We start from the raw sequence: 16,389 nt of genomic DNA, 5'->3' as shown, positions 1-16,389 counted from the left end.
CTTAAATCCTGTTTGCCTGAGGTGCGATGCTCGATGTGTCCTTTCCCTGGACCTCCACCACATCCAAGGGACCGAGAACTGCACCTTCATCCTTTTGAAACCACTGTGGTAGACATCACAGGAGCTATTATTCTAACAGGCACCAGGGATAAAGTCCCCGTTAAAGCTGTTAAGGCCTTTTTATTTGTGCCACCACTCGAGGAGCTTACCTGGAAGTGACTCCCCAATGAATGCTGAATCATTCATCCAGGCCTTCCACAGGTTTGCTGTATGTAGATCCTGCCCCAAGCTGAAGATACCCGATAACGGGTCCACCTTGGTGAATGGTGAAGCATGCCTATTGGAGGTCTGGCACCACCCAGTTGTTCAGACTGCCCTGAATCAATGGCAGTGATACTGGCAATTTTACCACCCAGAACACTGTGGCACGGGTGTTCTACAAGAGGATAGTAGGGACAGTGAAACGCTGTCTAAGGAAAAAACTTTGCACTACCAGAAAATAGATCTCCATGAACTCCAAACCGTTGTCACAGAAATTAAGTCCCGAGTCAATAACCGACCATTGACTTACCTTTCTGACGACAACTCACAACACGAGCCTGTTAGACCATCTCATCTGATGTATGGAGGATCTGTCACCCCTATTGCCTCCCTCACTGATGAAGAACGTAGAGATCCTTCAAACGTTGGGGAAAATGGTTTACCTCGGAGTTATAAACACCTGTCACAGGTAATCAGTCGGTCGAATGAATTTTGGACATGGAAGAATTAACTGTTCTGCGTGAGTATCACAATGGGGCTACCAAGCCCTATAACCGAATTCACTTACAACCATGGCGATGTTGTTCTAATGGACAGCAACAGCCGCACGTTCAGAGTGGCTTATAGGTTGTATTGTTTGTGTTCACCCACACAGCCAGGGAACCTTGACGATAGTAAAAGTAAAGTGCAAAGGCACCACTAGCCTCAAGACATTATAAAAGTTAGTACCACTGGAGATGGCTGGAGAAGAAGTCGCCAAGAAACCTCCAATACTGGACGTCCATCTTGTACGTACTGCTGCACAGGAGTGCACAGTAAAATTAAAACAATATTTAAAAAATTCTGAAAAGGAGTAATGAAGTGTTCGGACATTCCTAAACAGTGGGTTCCGATCCATGTTTCTTTTCCCTGGAATTATGTGGGAAATTTCCCACACAATATTTATTTATAGTTAATTTATTTTACTTAACTAAATATACATCAGGAAAAGATAGTTTCTGTTGCTGTGTAGAACCATCAAAACAAAATTAAAGTTAAGTTTATCTTCAATAGGAAGAAATGTAAATAATTCCTCCACCCATTGTGGAGAAAATGTGACCGCCACGTCACAAACATGTAGAGTACAGAGCGTATTTGTGTCTATACATAAATATTTAATTCATAGAGCCTGGTTACGGTTTTCAGCATAAATTAACAAAATAAATAAAAGCTGAAATCATTTTATAGAAAGTAAAATTTAAATACCTCTCCTCTGGGATTGCGATAAAATTTAAATGGGCAAGAGCGCTCCTTCACTGAGAAAGGAGACTCGCCATATTACACTTAACCCAAACGGAACACACTCTAAGGGAGTACCTAAGTAACAGAAGACAGCGAGTCACTGTGCGGGGGTGAGGTCTCAGATTGGCGAGACGTCAGCAGTGGGGTCCCGCAGAGTTCAGTCCTTGGACCCATACTGTTTCTTATATATGTCAATGATCTCCCAGATGGTATAGAATCATTCCTCTCATCGTTTGCTGATGAGGCAAAAATTATGAGGAGGATTAAGATGGAGGAAGACAGTATGAGACTACAAGATGACCTAAACAGACTGCATGAATGGTCCAACAAATGGCTACTAAAGTTCAACCCGAGTAAATGTAAGGTAATGAAACAAGGCAGTGGAAACAGGAGGCCAGACACAAGATACAGAATGGGAGATGAGGTCCTTCATGAAACGGGCAGAGAGAAGGATCTAGGAGTTGATGTCACACCAACCCTGTCTCCTGAAGCCCACATCAAAAGAATAGCATCTGCGGCATATGCGAGGCTGGCTAACATCAGAACTGTTTCAGGAACCTGTGTAAGGAATCATTCAGAACCTTGTATACCACATATGTAAGACCAATCCTGGAGTATGCTGCCCCAGCATGGAGCCCGTACCTTGTCAAGCACAAGACGAAGCTTGAAAAAGTTCAGAGATATGCCACTAGGCTAGTCCCAGAACTAAGAGGCATGAATTTCGAAGAAAGGCTGCGAGAAATGCACCTCACGACATTAGAAGACAGAAGAGTAAGAGGAGACATGATCACTACCTACAAAATTCTCAGATGATTGACAGGGTAGATAAAGATAAACTGTTTAACACAGGTGGTATGCAATCAAGGAGACACAGGTGGAAACTGAGTACCCAAATGAGCCACAGGGACGTTAGAAAGAACTTTTTCAGTGTCAGAGTAGTTAACAGAGTGAATGCATTAGGCAGTGATGTGGTGGAGGCTACCTCCATACACAGCTTTAAACGTAGATTTGATAGAGCCCAGTAGGCTCTGGAATCTGTACACCAGTTGATTGACAGTTGAGAGGCGGGACCAAAGAGCCAAAGCTCAAACACCGCAAGCACAATTAGGTGAGTACACTGTTAGGAACCCAAGTCCATCGTCAGAGCATGGAGTAGCGACGTCAACGCCATCTGTGAGTCCGCTCCCGAAACCCCCCACAACATGGACAACGCCATCTAGTGATGACGGGAATATGCCAGCAAGAGGCTCTAGATTCCTGTCCTAGTCGGCTCGTGAGGTAGCTGGTGCTGACCTCTAGTGAGGTGGTGTTTAGAGAAGCAGCGCCATCTATCATAAGCGGAGTAGGATATATGTGTCTACATAAGTAAGTGATGTTTCCTAGTAGTCCCATGTAGTGTCCCAGTGTACTGATGATGTGTCTGTATCCACAGAGTCGACGTAGGGCTGCTGTGATCCAAGGAGAGGCAGTCTACCCAGGGCAGCCAAGGTCTCTACACCATTCTGCTTTAAGGAAGCAGTGAGCCGCCACCGGAAGAGATCTGTGAAGTGTTCTACTGTCTGGCTGTGGAGTGGCAGTAACAGGATTCGCCGTACCCGGGGCTGGCTGATAGAAGAGGCGACTGACTAAGGTGCCGAAAGAGGAGAGTAACCAGCGAGTTACACGAAGCTCCTGCCTAGGGCTCGCAACCCTAGTATTCGCTCGTGAAGTGGCCCAGCAGCGCGAGGCTGATGGTATCTGCCAGCACCAGGCTGGACTGTGATTGTGGGCCTTCACGAAGAGGCACTTAGTGGGATTGTGGTTTGCCTGACCCATGGCCAGGGTAGACTTATTGTTGTTTCTCGGTACCAGCTGAGGGTAGTACCACGGATGAGGAAACACGGTATAAGACTGCATTGATTGAGCTTCGCCGAATGTTTAGTGTCTTCTGCCCCCTCCCCATCCGGCCCGTTGGCGTCGTGAGGGGGCTTGGTGGACGGCTGCCGGAGTGTGATGCTCCGTGGGGCAGTCCTCTGTCCTTTTCTGGCCTTGCACTCCTGCTGCTGTCTTCTCTAATTGTGCCGGATCGCTTTTTCTTGTCCTTATGTTTCGTTTTTCTCCCCCCTCTTCTCCTATCTGCTTGTCGTTTCCTGCCGACCTTTTGCTTGTTTTAGATTATTTCTTTGGACTTCTTCTATTTTGACGCCCAGGTGCTTGAGGAGGCCTACTCTTGCACCCGTAGAACTGTAGTACCCAACGTCTCGAGCGAGGGGAACCTTTTATTGTCAATCCCCCTTTCGTCGCTGAACCCGATCTCGACGGACTGACGGTTCTTAAGGTGGCGTTTGTGGAGCGTATACTCACGACGCACCCCTAGGGGGCCCCGGCATGATCGGCGATAGCTTCTTGTTGGGTGTCCTGCCTCAAATTGTGGCTCCATGGTGGGTATGGGGGCACATTCGTGGATGAATTTCTTTCTCTTCGTCTCTGTCGATGAATGTTTCCGTTGTACCCTCTCAGGCTCGTGGGGTGGGCGACCAAGCCCCCGAGTCGGCCTGTATTGGAAGACCAGGCTCTGTAGCTCCTGCTGCGTTGGGTCCCGACCTTGCTCCTCCTTTGACCGTCCTGACTTCTTCCCCCAGCTCCCCTCCCTCCTCTGTGGTTGGGTCGAGCCTCCAACCCCCAGTGGTGACCACTTCGTCCCCTGGTGCGGCTAAGTCTCTCGTTGTGACTACTGCGTCTTTTTACCCCTCTCTCTCTAGGGGTTCTCAACGCCGTTCGCGCCACACTCGCTCGATTCCTTCCCGTGCTGATGCGTATCAGGCCTTGTTTGGTCCTGCTTCATGGGCTAGATACTTTGATCTCCTCCCTCTTGATCCTGCGCCTCCTGACGATTTCTCCCTCCATCGGCATCTTGTAGTTTCCGTGGATGCGTTTGTTACTTTCAACCCCACTCGTCTCGGTACACGTGTCGTTGCTGCTCCTTCTCAGGATGCAGCTTCCCGCTTGGCGTCCTTATCTTGCCTTGGCGAGATCCCTGTTCGGGTCTCCAAGAACGTTCAGATGAATGCCAGTGTTGGCATTATTCCCTCCCACCCCATGTTGCAACCGGTGTTCGGAATCTGCATAATTGCCACGATGATATTCAGCATATCCTTGATGCCCAAGGCCATTCTGTCCTCCAGGTTGACTCGTTTACTCGTCCCCCTCGTGGTCGTCGCCGTCAATCCCTTCGCGTTGTGAAGATCACCTTTGATGGTAGGACCCTTCCATCCTCTGTCATTCTTGCTGGTGCTAGGTGCTCTGTCCAGGAGTATATTCCTTCTCCTCGACTTTGTAACAAGTGCTGGAGGTTTGTGCATGGTGCCCTCCGCTGCTCTGGGACTGTGTCTCTGTCCTTTGTGTGGGGGTGAAGGTCACTCTAAGTTGGAGTGCACTTCTCCCCAAGCTCGCTGCCTCAACTGCGGTGAGGCCCATTCTACCTTCTCCCGTGCCTGTGTCCATTACAAGCTTGAGGCAGCCGTCCTCAACCTGAAGCAACGGGAGCGTTTATCTTTTCCTGAGGCGAGACGTCAGGTTCGCCGGCTCACGCCTTATACTAACATCTCTTATGCTCGCGTGTTGCGCTCTTCCTCTCCTCGTCCTTCCCGCCTTCCTCAGACTCACAACCGTTTCCAGGCCTTGGACCCTGATACGCCCACTGCCCCCTCCTCTGTGCCTTTGTGTTCTGTCCCGAGGGGTCCCCCTCCTGGTCCTCTGTCTGGGGTTCCCCTTCTTTCTACCCGGTCTGTCATGTCTCCTGTGTCTTCTTCCCCGTCCCCCTCCGATCCTCCTTCCCATCCTCTTCCTCCATCTATCGGCTCTCCCCGCCGCCTGTCGGTGCAGGCGGATGTCCATCGCTCTCTTAACGGCCGTCGTGTGTGCTCTCGTTCAGCTTCTCCTGTTGAGACACTGGAATCCGTTGCCCGGTACGTAGTTGCTGGGACACCAGTCTCTTTAAGTCAGAAGCGTAAGCCTGGCTCCTCTCCTTCCTCCTCGGTGGGTAAAAAGGCTTCGCTTTCTTCCTCGGCTCCTACTTCTGGCTCTGTTGCTCCTTCCCCTCCCGTTTCAATGATTGCGCCCCCTGTTCGTGCTATGGAGGTTTCTTTGACCCCTGCTTCCCTTTCGGTTGCTGCTCTTGCTGGGGTGCACTCCCCTCTTTCTACTCCCCCTATTCCTGCTGCTGTCCTTGACTGCTCCTCTCCATTGTCTCCTCCTCTTCCTTCTCCTCCTCCTCCGGACCCCGCCCGCCCACCTCTGATCTGTTCTCCCGTTTCCTTCCCTCCGTCTTTGCTCAGTTTACCCATGCCCCCTAACCCTGACTTTGCTGACCCTGATATTCTTTAACGTGCTCTGTTGCTCTTTCGCCTTTGTTTCTTCCTTGTTCTCTGTTTTTGTCCTTTCTCTTCTCGTCGTTGTCCATTCTTCAATGGAACGTTCGAGGTTATTACGCCAATTTCCTCGAACTCCAACTTATGATTTCGCGGTTTTCGCCCCTTTGTGTCTGTCTCCAGGAGCTGATGCTTGGTGCTCGTCCTGGTCGTTTTCGTGGCTATTCTTTTCTCTCTCCCCCCCCCCCCCCAGCCGTTGCTGGGGCTTCTAATTCTTCTGCTCTCTTGATTCGTGCTGATGTTCCCTTTGTTCCTTTACTTTTTCCTTCGCCTCTCCATTGTTCTGCTGCTCGTATCTTTGTGGGGAAATGGTACACAGTTTGTTCCATTTATCTCCCCCAAAGTGTCCCGCTTTCTCTTCCTGATTTGAAACACCTCCTAGACTCCTTGCTGGAGCCTGTGCTCCTGCTGGGTGACTTCAATTGTCGTCATTCTCTTTGGAGTGACGTTCTGACGAATACCCGGGGTCACCTTCTTGAGCCGTTTCTCCTCTCTTCTTCCCTGCCTCTTCTGAATTCAGGTGAGCCCACTCATTTGGACTCTCGGACTCGCACCCTTTCTTGTCTTGATCCTTCTCTCTGCTCTTCTTCTCTTTACTTAGATTTCACGTGGCAGGTTCTTGATGACCTCCATGGAAGTGATCATTTCCCCATCCTTGTTTCCTTTTTCTCTTTTCGCCCTTCCTTCTCTTTCCCTAGGTGGCAGTTTGCTAAGGCGAACTGGACCCTATTTACCCTCAGTGCTGCTCTCTCTGACCTCTCCCTTCTGCCTCTCTCTCTCGCTCTCCTCCTTTTTCATGACACTTGTCTTCAACGCTGCCCTCCGCTCTATTCCTCGCTCTTCCTCTCGGGGTCCACGGAAGTGCGTTCCCTGGTGGAATGCGGACTGTGCTCGGGCTGTCTGCTGTAAGCGTGCAGCCTGGAAGAGGCACCGCCGTAGGCAGACGACCGATTCTTTTCTTTTCTTTCGGAAAGCGAGTGCGGTGGCCCGTAGGGCCATCCGTATGGCTAAACGTGAATGTTGGGCATCTTATGTCTCGACAATTACTTCCGAAACCCCTCTGACCCAGATCTGGAAGCGTATCCGCAAGATAGCGGGTAAGTTCGTTCCCGATGTTTCACTGGTCCTACACCTCCATGATACTCTTGTGGCGGACCCGTTGCAGGTCGCTTCCGTACTGGGTTCCCACTTTTCTTCTGTTAGCTCTGGTCTTCATCTTCCCCGATCTTTCCTTCTTCGTAAACCTGTCCTTGTGTCTCGTCCTTTAGATTTCTGCACTCGTCTTCAGCTTCCCTATAATGATCCCTTCTCTCTCTCTGAACTTCGTTCTGCCCTGGCCTTCTGCGGTTCTACGGCGGCGGGCTCCGATGGAATTCATTATGAGATGTTTCGCCATCTCCCTCCGTGTACGTCTCAGTATTTACTGAGTCTGTATAATCGGATCTGGGAGTCGTCAGTCCCTGAGGACTGGCTCGATGCCGTTGTCCTCCTTGTTCGCAAACCGGGGTCTCTGGGTACTTCCCCTAAGGATTTTCGCCCTATTGCCCACACAAGTTGTGTCTGCAAACTCTTTGAACGTATGGTTAACGTTCGTCTGATGTGGTTCCTGGAACACCATCACCTCCTCTCCCCTTCTCAATTTGGTTTCCGCAAGTGCCGCAGCACGACAGATGTCCTAGTGAACTTGGAGGTCTATATTCGTACTGCTTTTGCTGCGAAGACCTCCGTTGTTGCCGTCCTTTTTGACCTGGAAAAGGCTTACGACACCACTTGGCGGTATCATATTCTATCTCAACTTCATTCTTTTGGCCTTCGTGGTCGTCTCCCTCTCTTCCTCCGCAGCTTCCTCTCTCGTCGTTCCTTTCGGGTTCGCCTTGGTACCGCTCTCTCTGCCTCTTTTCAGCAATACGAAGGTGTGCCCCAGGGTAGTGTTCTGAGCACTACTCTTTTTCTGGTTGCCCTCAATGGTCTTCTTTCCTCTCTTCCTTCAGGTGTCTTCTCCGCTCTCTATGTCGATAATCTTACCCTTTGCTGTCAGGGTGATGATTCGCCTCTCCTTCAGCGTCGGCTTCAACTTGCAATTGATGCCGTGTCGTCTTGGGCCACCGATCATGGCTTCAAGTTCTCTACTTCTAAGACTTGTGCCATGACTTTTACGCGGAAACTGGTAAAAGTCCCTCTTTGTCACTTTATGGTCATCCCCTTGAGTACAGATTCTGCGAATCTTTTGGGGTTATTCTTTGACACTCGTTTTTCTTGGTCTCCCCATATCTCTTACCTCCGTGTTGAGTGCTTTAAGGCCCTTGCCCTCCTTCGGGCAAGGGCCCATACTTCTTGGGGGGCAGATAGGCGCACTCTCCTTGCTTTACATTCCTCTCTCGTCCTGTCTAAGCTCGATTATGGTTGCCCTGCTTACTCGTCTGCTTCTTCTTCTACTCTTCACCGTCGTGATGCTTTGCACCATACTGGGTTGCGCCTCAGTTCTGGTGCCTTTCGTTCGACTCCCGTCCTTAGCTTGTATGTTGACACTGGTTTCCTGTCTCTCCAAGACCGCCGTGATCGCTACTGTCTTCGCTATCTTGCGTGGTCCTTACAACATCCTTCCTCTCGCCTCTGTCGTGCTTTAACTTTTAACCCTCCTGTGGTTCCTGTTCCTCTTCACCACCTCCCTCTTTCTGTCCGGTTATAGCCTACAGGACTTTCTTTCCGTTCGTATTTCTAATGTTTCTCCTCGTGTTGTTCCTTCTTTGCCCCCGTGGAGAGTCCCTCTTCCGCAGTTTTGTACATCCTTGACCCGTATCACTAAAGCTTTTACCCCTCCTACGGTTCTAAAACGCCTTTTCCTTGAGCACTTTTCTTCTCATTCCCGCTCCGTTTCTGTCTTCACCAATGGGTCTAAGTCTGCGGACGGTGTTGGCTACTCTGTTGTTTTTCCTGATTGCACTTTTATGTGTCGCTTACCTCCGGAGACTAGCATCTTTACAGCGGAGCTTTATGCTATTCTCTATGCTCTTCGTCTCCTGCTTTCTCGTTGTCAGTCTTCCTTTGTAGTTGTTGTTGACTCTCGTAGTGTCCTCATGGCTCTCGGGTCCTTTAATCTGGTTCATCCAGTAGTTGTCGAGATCCAGCAGTGGCTGTTTCTTGTTCACAGTAAATTTAAGTCGGTTGAGTTTTGTTGGGTTCCCAGCCATATTGGTGTGTCTTTAAATGAGCGTGCGGATGCTGCCGCCAAGGAAGCTGTCCGCTCTTGTCCCATCTCTTGTAAAGGTATTCCGTATTCCGACTTTTACCCGGTTATCCATTCCTCCGTCCTTACCCGTTGGCAGGCTTCTTGGTCGTCTGTTACTGGTAACAAACTACGTGCTCTTAAATGTTGTGTTTCCTCGTGGCCGTCCTCCTTCCACCATAACTGGCGGTGGGAAACAGCTCTGGCGAGGTTGCGTATTGGCCATACTCGCTTAACCCATGGTCACTTGATGCAGCGCTGCCCTGCTCCTTATTGTCCTAGTTGCATTGTCTCTCTTACGGTCGTGCATGTCCTTCTTGAATGTCCTGACTTCCAGGACGAGCGTGTGTCTTGCTTTCTGACCGCCCCTTGCGGTAACCTGTCCTTCAATAGAATTCTTGGTGACTCAGGATACTTTTGATATCGTTCGCCTTATGCGTTTTTGTTCTCATATTGGCATCCTTGGTGATATTTAGCGCCCTCTGATTATTTTGCGCATTTGATGGTGCTACATAGCCTTCCCGGTTTGGTGCCTTCTTTTGATAATTACTTACTTAGTGTCTTCTGAGAGAGACGTTGATGTACATATAGTGTATTAATACTTCCTTTTAAGACTTATATATATATAGATGGTGATGGGAAAGAAATTATATATATGGATAAAGTGATGAACTGTTGTATTTAATGTACCTCCCCCTTTTGTTTTACTTGTATTACTGAGCTCACCCCTTGAAAGCCTCTCCTAACTTGGGGCTGGACACCAGAACTTTAGTACCACCAGAAAAGAACCCGGTTGCGCCCCATTAGGGCCGTAACATACACTTGATGCAGGGCTGGAGTTTGGAAGAGTATTAAGGTTCTATGGTACACTCCGTTGATTGACTTCTTCTACAATAAGGAAAGTGCCTTGTTCCATTTTTTATGGTTATAGGGAGTGGCTCTTCTTAGTTTACCAGCCTGATATGGTTATGTGGCATGTTCAACCAGCCCAGATGGGTAAGTATTCCCGATAATAAATCACCCTAATTCGTGATTTAATAATTCAATAAATTTTCTATGCATTACTGCAATGTATATTGTAGGCAGGCTGGTGACCAGACTGAGAGCAAGACTGTATAGCAAAGCAACGCTTTAAATCCAAATTCTTAACTTAATTAACAGATTTTTTTAAGATTAGTTATTTATGGTTTTAAATATCCCGCCCCCCCCCCCAAGTGTGTAAGGAATCAGTTGTGCAGACTGATTCAGTCCACTACTTTTAATAAAATAAACTTATAATGTAATTAAATATATAATTAACCAAAATTTAAAATAATTATTCATATAAAATTAAACTTAATAAATATTGCTCTCATAAGTAAATTCCCACAGTCCTTCCTTGGTGTCCATGGGAAGAGGTGGGTCTGACTAAAGGCGCCCATGGGAAGAGGTGGGTCTGACTAAAGGCGCCCATGGGAAGAGGTGGGTCTGACTTAAGGTGTCCATGGGAGGAGGTGGGTCTGACTAAAGGCGCCCATGGGAAGAGGTGGGTCTGACTAAAGGCGCCCATGGGAAGAGGTGGGTCTGACTTAAGGTGTCCATGGGAGGAGGTGGGTCTGACTAAAGGTGCCCATGGGAAGAGGTGGGTCTGACTAAAGGTTCTGATACTCTAGCTTGCCAGAGTTAGTTGCCATTATTAATCTGATAAAAATGCAGCATGTCTTTAGGGTCCCAAACTACTCTATATATACTGATCTGTTTAACAATTCCTCCATCATATATTTAAGGCTCAGACACAACCAGATTAACCACTTGTGGTTACTGACCATCTTAACTCAAGGCTGCCTCCTATCTGCCCACCTTTCACCTTTCCCAACCTGCCTGTCAGCTACCTCAGGTTCTGACTAAACTGACTGACTGGTCCTGTCAGCGACCCTCAGGTTCTTGATTCTGAAATTTCCTTTATCTACAAATCATTCTCTCGCTTTGGTTACCCGTTTTATTTTATCAACTGTGTATATTCTCAAGCAAAACGAAATTTCTTTCATCCTAAACCTACTTCCAACACAATTAGCACTGCTCTGCCTTCCCTTCATTTCTGAACTTAAAACTCCTACTAATACCTTTCGTCCTCTTGACATAAAGCTCGCCTTTCGACAAACTAACACACTTCATAGCAATCTAGTTCACACTGCTCCTCCTGCTTCTAATGCTGCTGGTGTCTAATCTGTTCGCTGTTCGTCTTGTCCTCTCCAATACTTTGGTGAAACTGGCCGAACACTGAATGACAGACAAAACGAACACAAAAGAAGAGTTAAGTCCGCAGACACAAACAATGTTCTCTTCTGTCATGTTAGAGATCCTAATCATCCTATTCATTGGTCTTCCTCTAAAATAATCTTTCCTACGCCGTCTTGTCGAATCGGCTCTGATACAAAACCTAGTCCTGGCTTTGTTGCTGTTGACTCTTCCCTTTCACAGTATGTACTCAAATGGCTTACACTTTCTAACAAACGTAACCTAACATAATCCTACCCTTCCTTTTATCTTTGTTTTTCTTTCTCTTACGATCCCTTTCTTATTCCTATTATTACACCCTTTATTACACTTTACCTTCCGTACCTTTTGCCTTGCTCTTATCTTCCTCTAAAATTTCCATCTCCTCATTTCTCTCTCTTGCCTACTTAATGCCCTTGCCTCCCGCGTCTCATCACAATCGACTTGATAATGGTCCAAGACGGACCGAAACGTCGTCGTCTCTTAAATTTCTAGTAAGTGGTTTGGTCAACATTTTTCAGCCACGTTATTATGACTCATCATCTGAATATATAACTATACATGAATAAATGGATCCAGATAATATGTGCATAGAGATAGAGATGTTATACTCACCTGACAATCACTCTAACGTCAGATTACAGGTCGAAGGCACAACTTGAGGATTCCTGAGGTCCCTTTCTGCCTCTTTAACTCAAACTTCAAGACATAGTCAGTAATGATTATAAATTGTCAGGTGAAGAGCATTGTAGTTGCACAAGTATATCAAGTTAATATTAGGGAGAGAGGTAAAGTGTTCAGTCAATCCCTCTTATACCGGCCCAATAACAGGGATTTAAGTATCCATATGATGCAGACGAAGGGCTGCTCGCTGCTCCAGCCCATTCTCCCATACGTTTCTAACGTTCTAAACTGATTTACTAAATTACCTGAACTTACCCTACACGAGGACCGACTAACAGAAAACAGAGTACGAACATTTTGCGAGCCGCTACGATTTATAGTGTTCAGTTTTTGGCCTAAGTAACTCTATGTCAAATTCCGATGTAATTTTGGAGCAGCAAGCTCCCATTCCTTAACATTTTCTATATTTACACATTTACCAGTGGTAAATAATTATTAATAATATTACTATTAATAACTTATTAATAATTATCTTGATAACATAATTATTTATAGTTTGATGCTAAATTTAATGTGCTCATAATTGTGATTATTGTGCAGCATTGAATTGTGTCAAATGTGGAAAGATCAGACTGTTTTAAATTTCAAATAATACAAATCGTGTTTGTCGCGATTCAATTGTTGAGTTTATTTTATTAACTAGGCTATCGTTCTGGTGTTAAAAGTTCCAAATTCAAGATATTGTATTGTGTTGATATTATTTAATGGCAAAGCTTACTCTGCCTGTTATTTCTCCCTACCACGTGGAAAACTCTTTCCCTCATTAGAAACTTATAGAAAGAGTTTACAAGATTTTTGTCACTTAAGCAGTTTCTCAAATTTTTTATTGACAATAAAATTTTTATTACTTTATATAAAACAGTGGAAATATTATGTTAAATTGTAACCCACTTATTGAATACTTGACCCTAAAACAATTATTTAACCTAAAGGTAAAAAGGGTAATTAATTGTTGGAGTAGTTGCCCAGTAGTACATGTTCTACATCTACTACTTCTATAGACAAACTGACTTTTAACTCTGGGAGGCAGTAAAGTTGCTAGCTTTCTCACTCCGCATAGCCAAGTATACTTTAACAGACACGTGTAGCTAAAATAACAGGTAACATAGCATGTATTATATATACCTAATAGCAATGAAACATCTCCAGGTATGTAGTATATTGGCACCCACGAAAAACCCGTTACAAAGTATAATATTTCTGAAATCAGTGGTATACATCCGTCCCTTTAAACAACAGCTGGAAATGTAGCAGAATTGCACCTTCAGCTGGTGTATGAAATTTCATGACAACTCTGTCGACCATTAAATTAAAGCTATATGGACATAAGGCACCTCTGTTCAATTACTTTATAACTCTTAAGGTATGGTAACTTTGCTTACAAACTGCTTTTGATCTATTACGCTAGTCTCTGTGAATCACAAGAAAAACTACAACCTAATGCATGAAACATATCAAGACATTAGCCTAGTTTCTTGATACGTTATTACATAGACATAAAACAGGATTTGTATGTTATTCCAAATTAGGTACTAACATTTCAAAATGCTGCCATCACAAATAAGAATTAACTAAAACATTCAATTTCCCACGTAAACTTAACACATTACATGCCTACTGATCAATTTGCATATGCTGACTGTTTTCTTAATCATAAACTTTCATTTACATATTTAACATGCCACATGTACTTTTGTAAGTAATCTGTTCTCATCTGGTGTGCAATTTCACCTACGGTAATGAACCTTTGTTATTTTAAATTATGAAGAACAGCCTTGTTCATAACATGATAACACATACCTTGACGAGTTGGATAAGTTGAGGACAGAGTAGATGGAAACAGGTAGGCAGTTGTCAGGTCAGCAGGTGATGGATCAGCCGGTGATAGGTTAGCAGATGATGGATCAGCAGGTGATGAGTCACCAGATGATGGATCAGCAGGCGATGGGTCATCAGGTGATGGATCAGCAGGCGATGAGTCATCAGATGATGGATCAGCAGGTGATGAGTCACCAGATGATGGATCAGCAGGTACCATGTCAGCAGGCAGAGTGCCAGCAGATAACTTTTCAACCGGCAGGATATCAGCATGCACCGTGCCAACAGGCAGAGTGTTAGTAGGAATCATGTCAACTAACTCCATGTCAACAGTCACCATGTCAGCAGGTACTGTGCCATCAGGCACCATATTAACAAGCACGGTGTCAGCAAGGGCCTGGAGAGGCAGGGTGTCAGCAGGTGCCGGGAGAGGCAGGGTGTCAGCAGGGGCCGGGAGAGGCAGGGTATCAGCAGGGGCCTGGAGAGGCAGGGTGTCAGCAGGGGCCGGGAGAGGCAGGGTGTCAGCAGGTGCCGGAAGAGGCAGGGTATCAGCAGGGACCTGGAGAGGCAGGGTGTCAGCAGGGGCCGGGAGAGGCAGAGTATCAACAGGTGCCGGGAGAGGCAGGGTATCAACAGGTGCCGGGAGCGGCAGGGTATCAGCAGGGACCGGGAGAGCCAGAGTGTCAGCAGGGGCCTGCAGAGGCAGGGTGTCAGCAGGGGCCGGGAGAGCCAGGGTGAGGACAAGAGACACCGTAGCAGCCATCACAATAAACAGCCGCAACACAGCAGAAGTCGTCACCAAACTCTGCCTCTTCCTTGCCCTGTTAATCCTGACTTTCTTGTTGTGTTGTTTCCTGTGGCCATTGTGGTGGTGTTGACTCATCTTTGGCTCTGGCCACAACTGCTGCTGCTGTATAGTACTTATGGATGTGCAGCTTCTTCCTGTGATGCTGCTGCTGTTCTCAGGCACTGCTCTGTCGCCTGGTCTTGCTACAGCTGCTGTACTCATCAGATACTGCTGTTGCTCTTAACAATGTTTTCACTGTAAAAGAAAAAGAGATAAAATATTACAATTAAAATCCAATTTGTATATCAATTCAAAATGCATAACGTATTACAATGCAAAAAGTTATGCATTTTATTAAAGTCTTTATTTCTGGGAAAATTTGAACCTTTCTTTGAATCAAGTTCCTCTTTGTACCATGACCATCCATAAATAGTACAGTTTTGCTGAATAGTACAGTTTTGCATCATGATCAGCCAAGCCTGTCTGGCGAGTACATCTTTGTGCCGTGACCATCCAAACCTGCCTTGCGAGTACATCTTTATGCCGTGACCAATATGATCTTAGAGAGTATACCAACTGTTTTAGAAACCTTTTTAGTTATGTGTTGTATGTGGGTGCTGAAGATGAGTCTCTTGTCTAGGTGTAGGCTAAGGAACTTTCCATCATTTTTATTGCTAATATTTACATTATCTATCTGAAGCTGAATTGCATTTGTTGATTTACTTCCAAATAAGATGTAGTAGGTCTTTCCTATGTTTTGTGTGAGTTTGTTAGTTAACATCCATAAGTGGACTTTTTTAAATTCATTGTTTACAACATTATTTAATATGAGTTGGTTGGGGTCAGAGTAGATGAGAGTAGTATCATCAGCAAACAAAATAGGTTTTAGCATGTTAGAAACATTAGGCTGATCATTGATGTATATAAGAAACAGGAGGAGTCCTTGGATGCTGCCTTGTGGCACCCATACGGTTAGTGGTAGAGTAGGAGAGGTTATATCATTGATGGCTACATATTGGTGTCTGTCACTAAGATAGCATCGGATATATTTCAGGGCAAGGCCAAAGATTCCATAATGGTGGAGTTTAAGTAAGAGGAAGTTATGGTTAACAGTATCAAAAGCCTTTCTCAGCTCAATGAAGAGTCCAATTGGAAACTCACTTTTGTCAAGGGCTGAGTAGAATAAGTCAAGCAGACTAACAATTGCATCATTGGTACTCTATTGGAAGCGGAAGCCAAACTGCCAGGGACTTAGTGTATTGAATTTTACGAGATTGGAGTAGAGCTGTTTGTAAATACTTTTTTCAAATATTTTGGATAATAAAGGAAGATTTGATATGGGTCTGTAATTATTTATGTCTACCGTGTTACCTCTTTTATGAGCTGGCGTTACTCTTGCTTTTTTAAGGATGTCAGGGAAGGTATGACACTAGAGATTTATTGAACAGCTAAGTTATGGGTGGTGAAAGGGCATGGGAGGCACTCTTGTATACCATCGTTGGTATTTCACTAATGTTCCCAACTTTGTTTTTAGTGAGTGAATGATGGAGACAACATCTGTAGGACTGATCGGTGAGAGGAGAAGAGAGTTTAGATAGCTGCCTGAAAGATATGTGGTAACATGTGTCTGGGTCTGTGGGATTTTTCGGGCAAGGTTAGCACCAATC

General features: G+C 45.9%; 1 protein-coding gene across 1 annotated transcript in view; it reads right to left on the bottom strand.

The window, feature by feature from the left end:
* LOC138356763 (peroxisome proliferator-activated receptor gamma coactivator-related protein 1-like) overlaps positions 1–14,453 on the bottom strand; it is an 88,685-nt gene extending 74,232 nt beyond the window's left edge. Inside the window, exon 1 of the mRNA XM_069313085.1 lies at positions 13,918–14,453. Within this exon, the coding sequence (XP_069169186.1) occupies positions 13,918–14,305 (388 nt within the window). The 5' untranslated portion in view covers positions 14,306–14,453. The remainder of the gene's footprint in view (positions 1–13,917) is intronic.
* Between the last annotated feature and the right edge of the window lie 1,936 nt (positions 14,454–16,389).

Source organism: Procambarus clarkii, chromosome 74 (genome assembly GCF_040958095.1).
Source record: "Procambarus clarkii isolate CNS0578487 chromosome 74, FALCON_Pclarkii_2.0, whole genome shotgun sequence".
In the NCBI taxonomy this organism is placed as follows: domain Eukaryota; kingdom Metazoa; phylum Arthropoda; class Malacostraca; order Decapoda; family Cambaridae; genus Procambarus; species Procambarus clarkii.
Note: the sequence above shows the minus strand (reverse complement) of the source record. Positions and strands in the feature narration are given on the sequence as shown.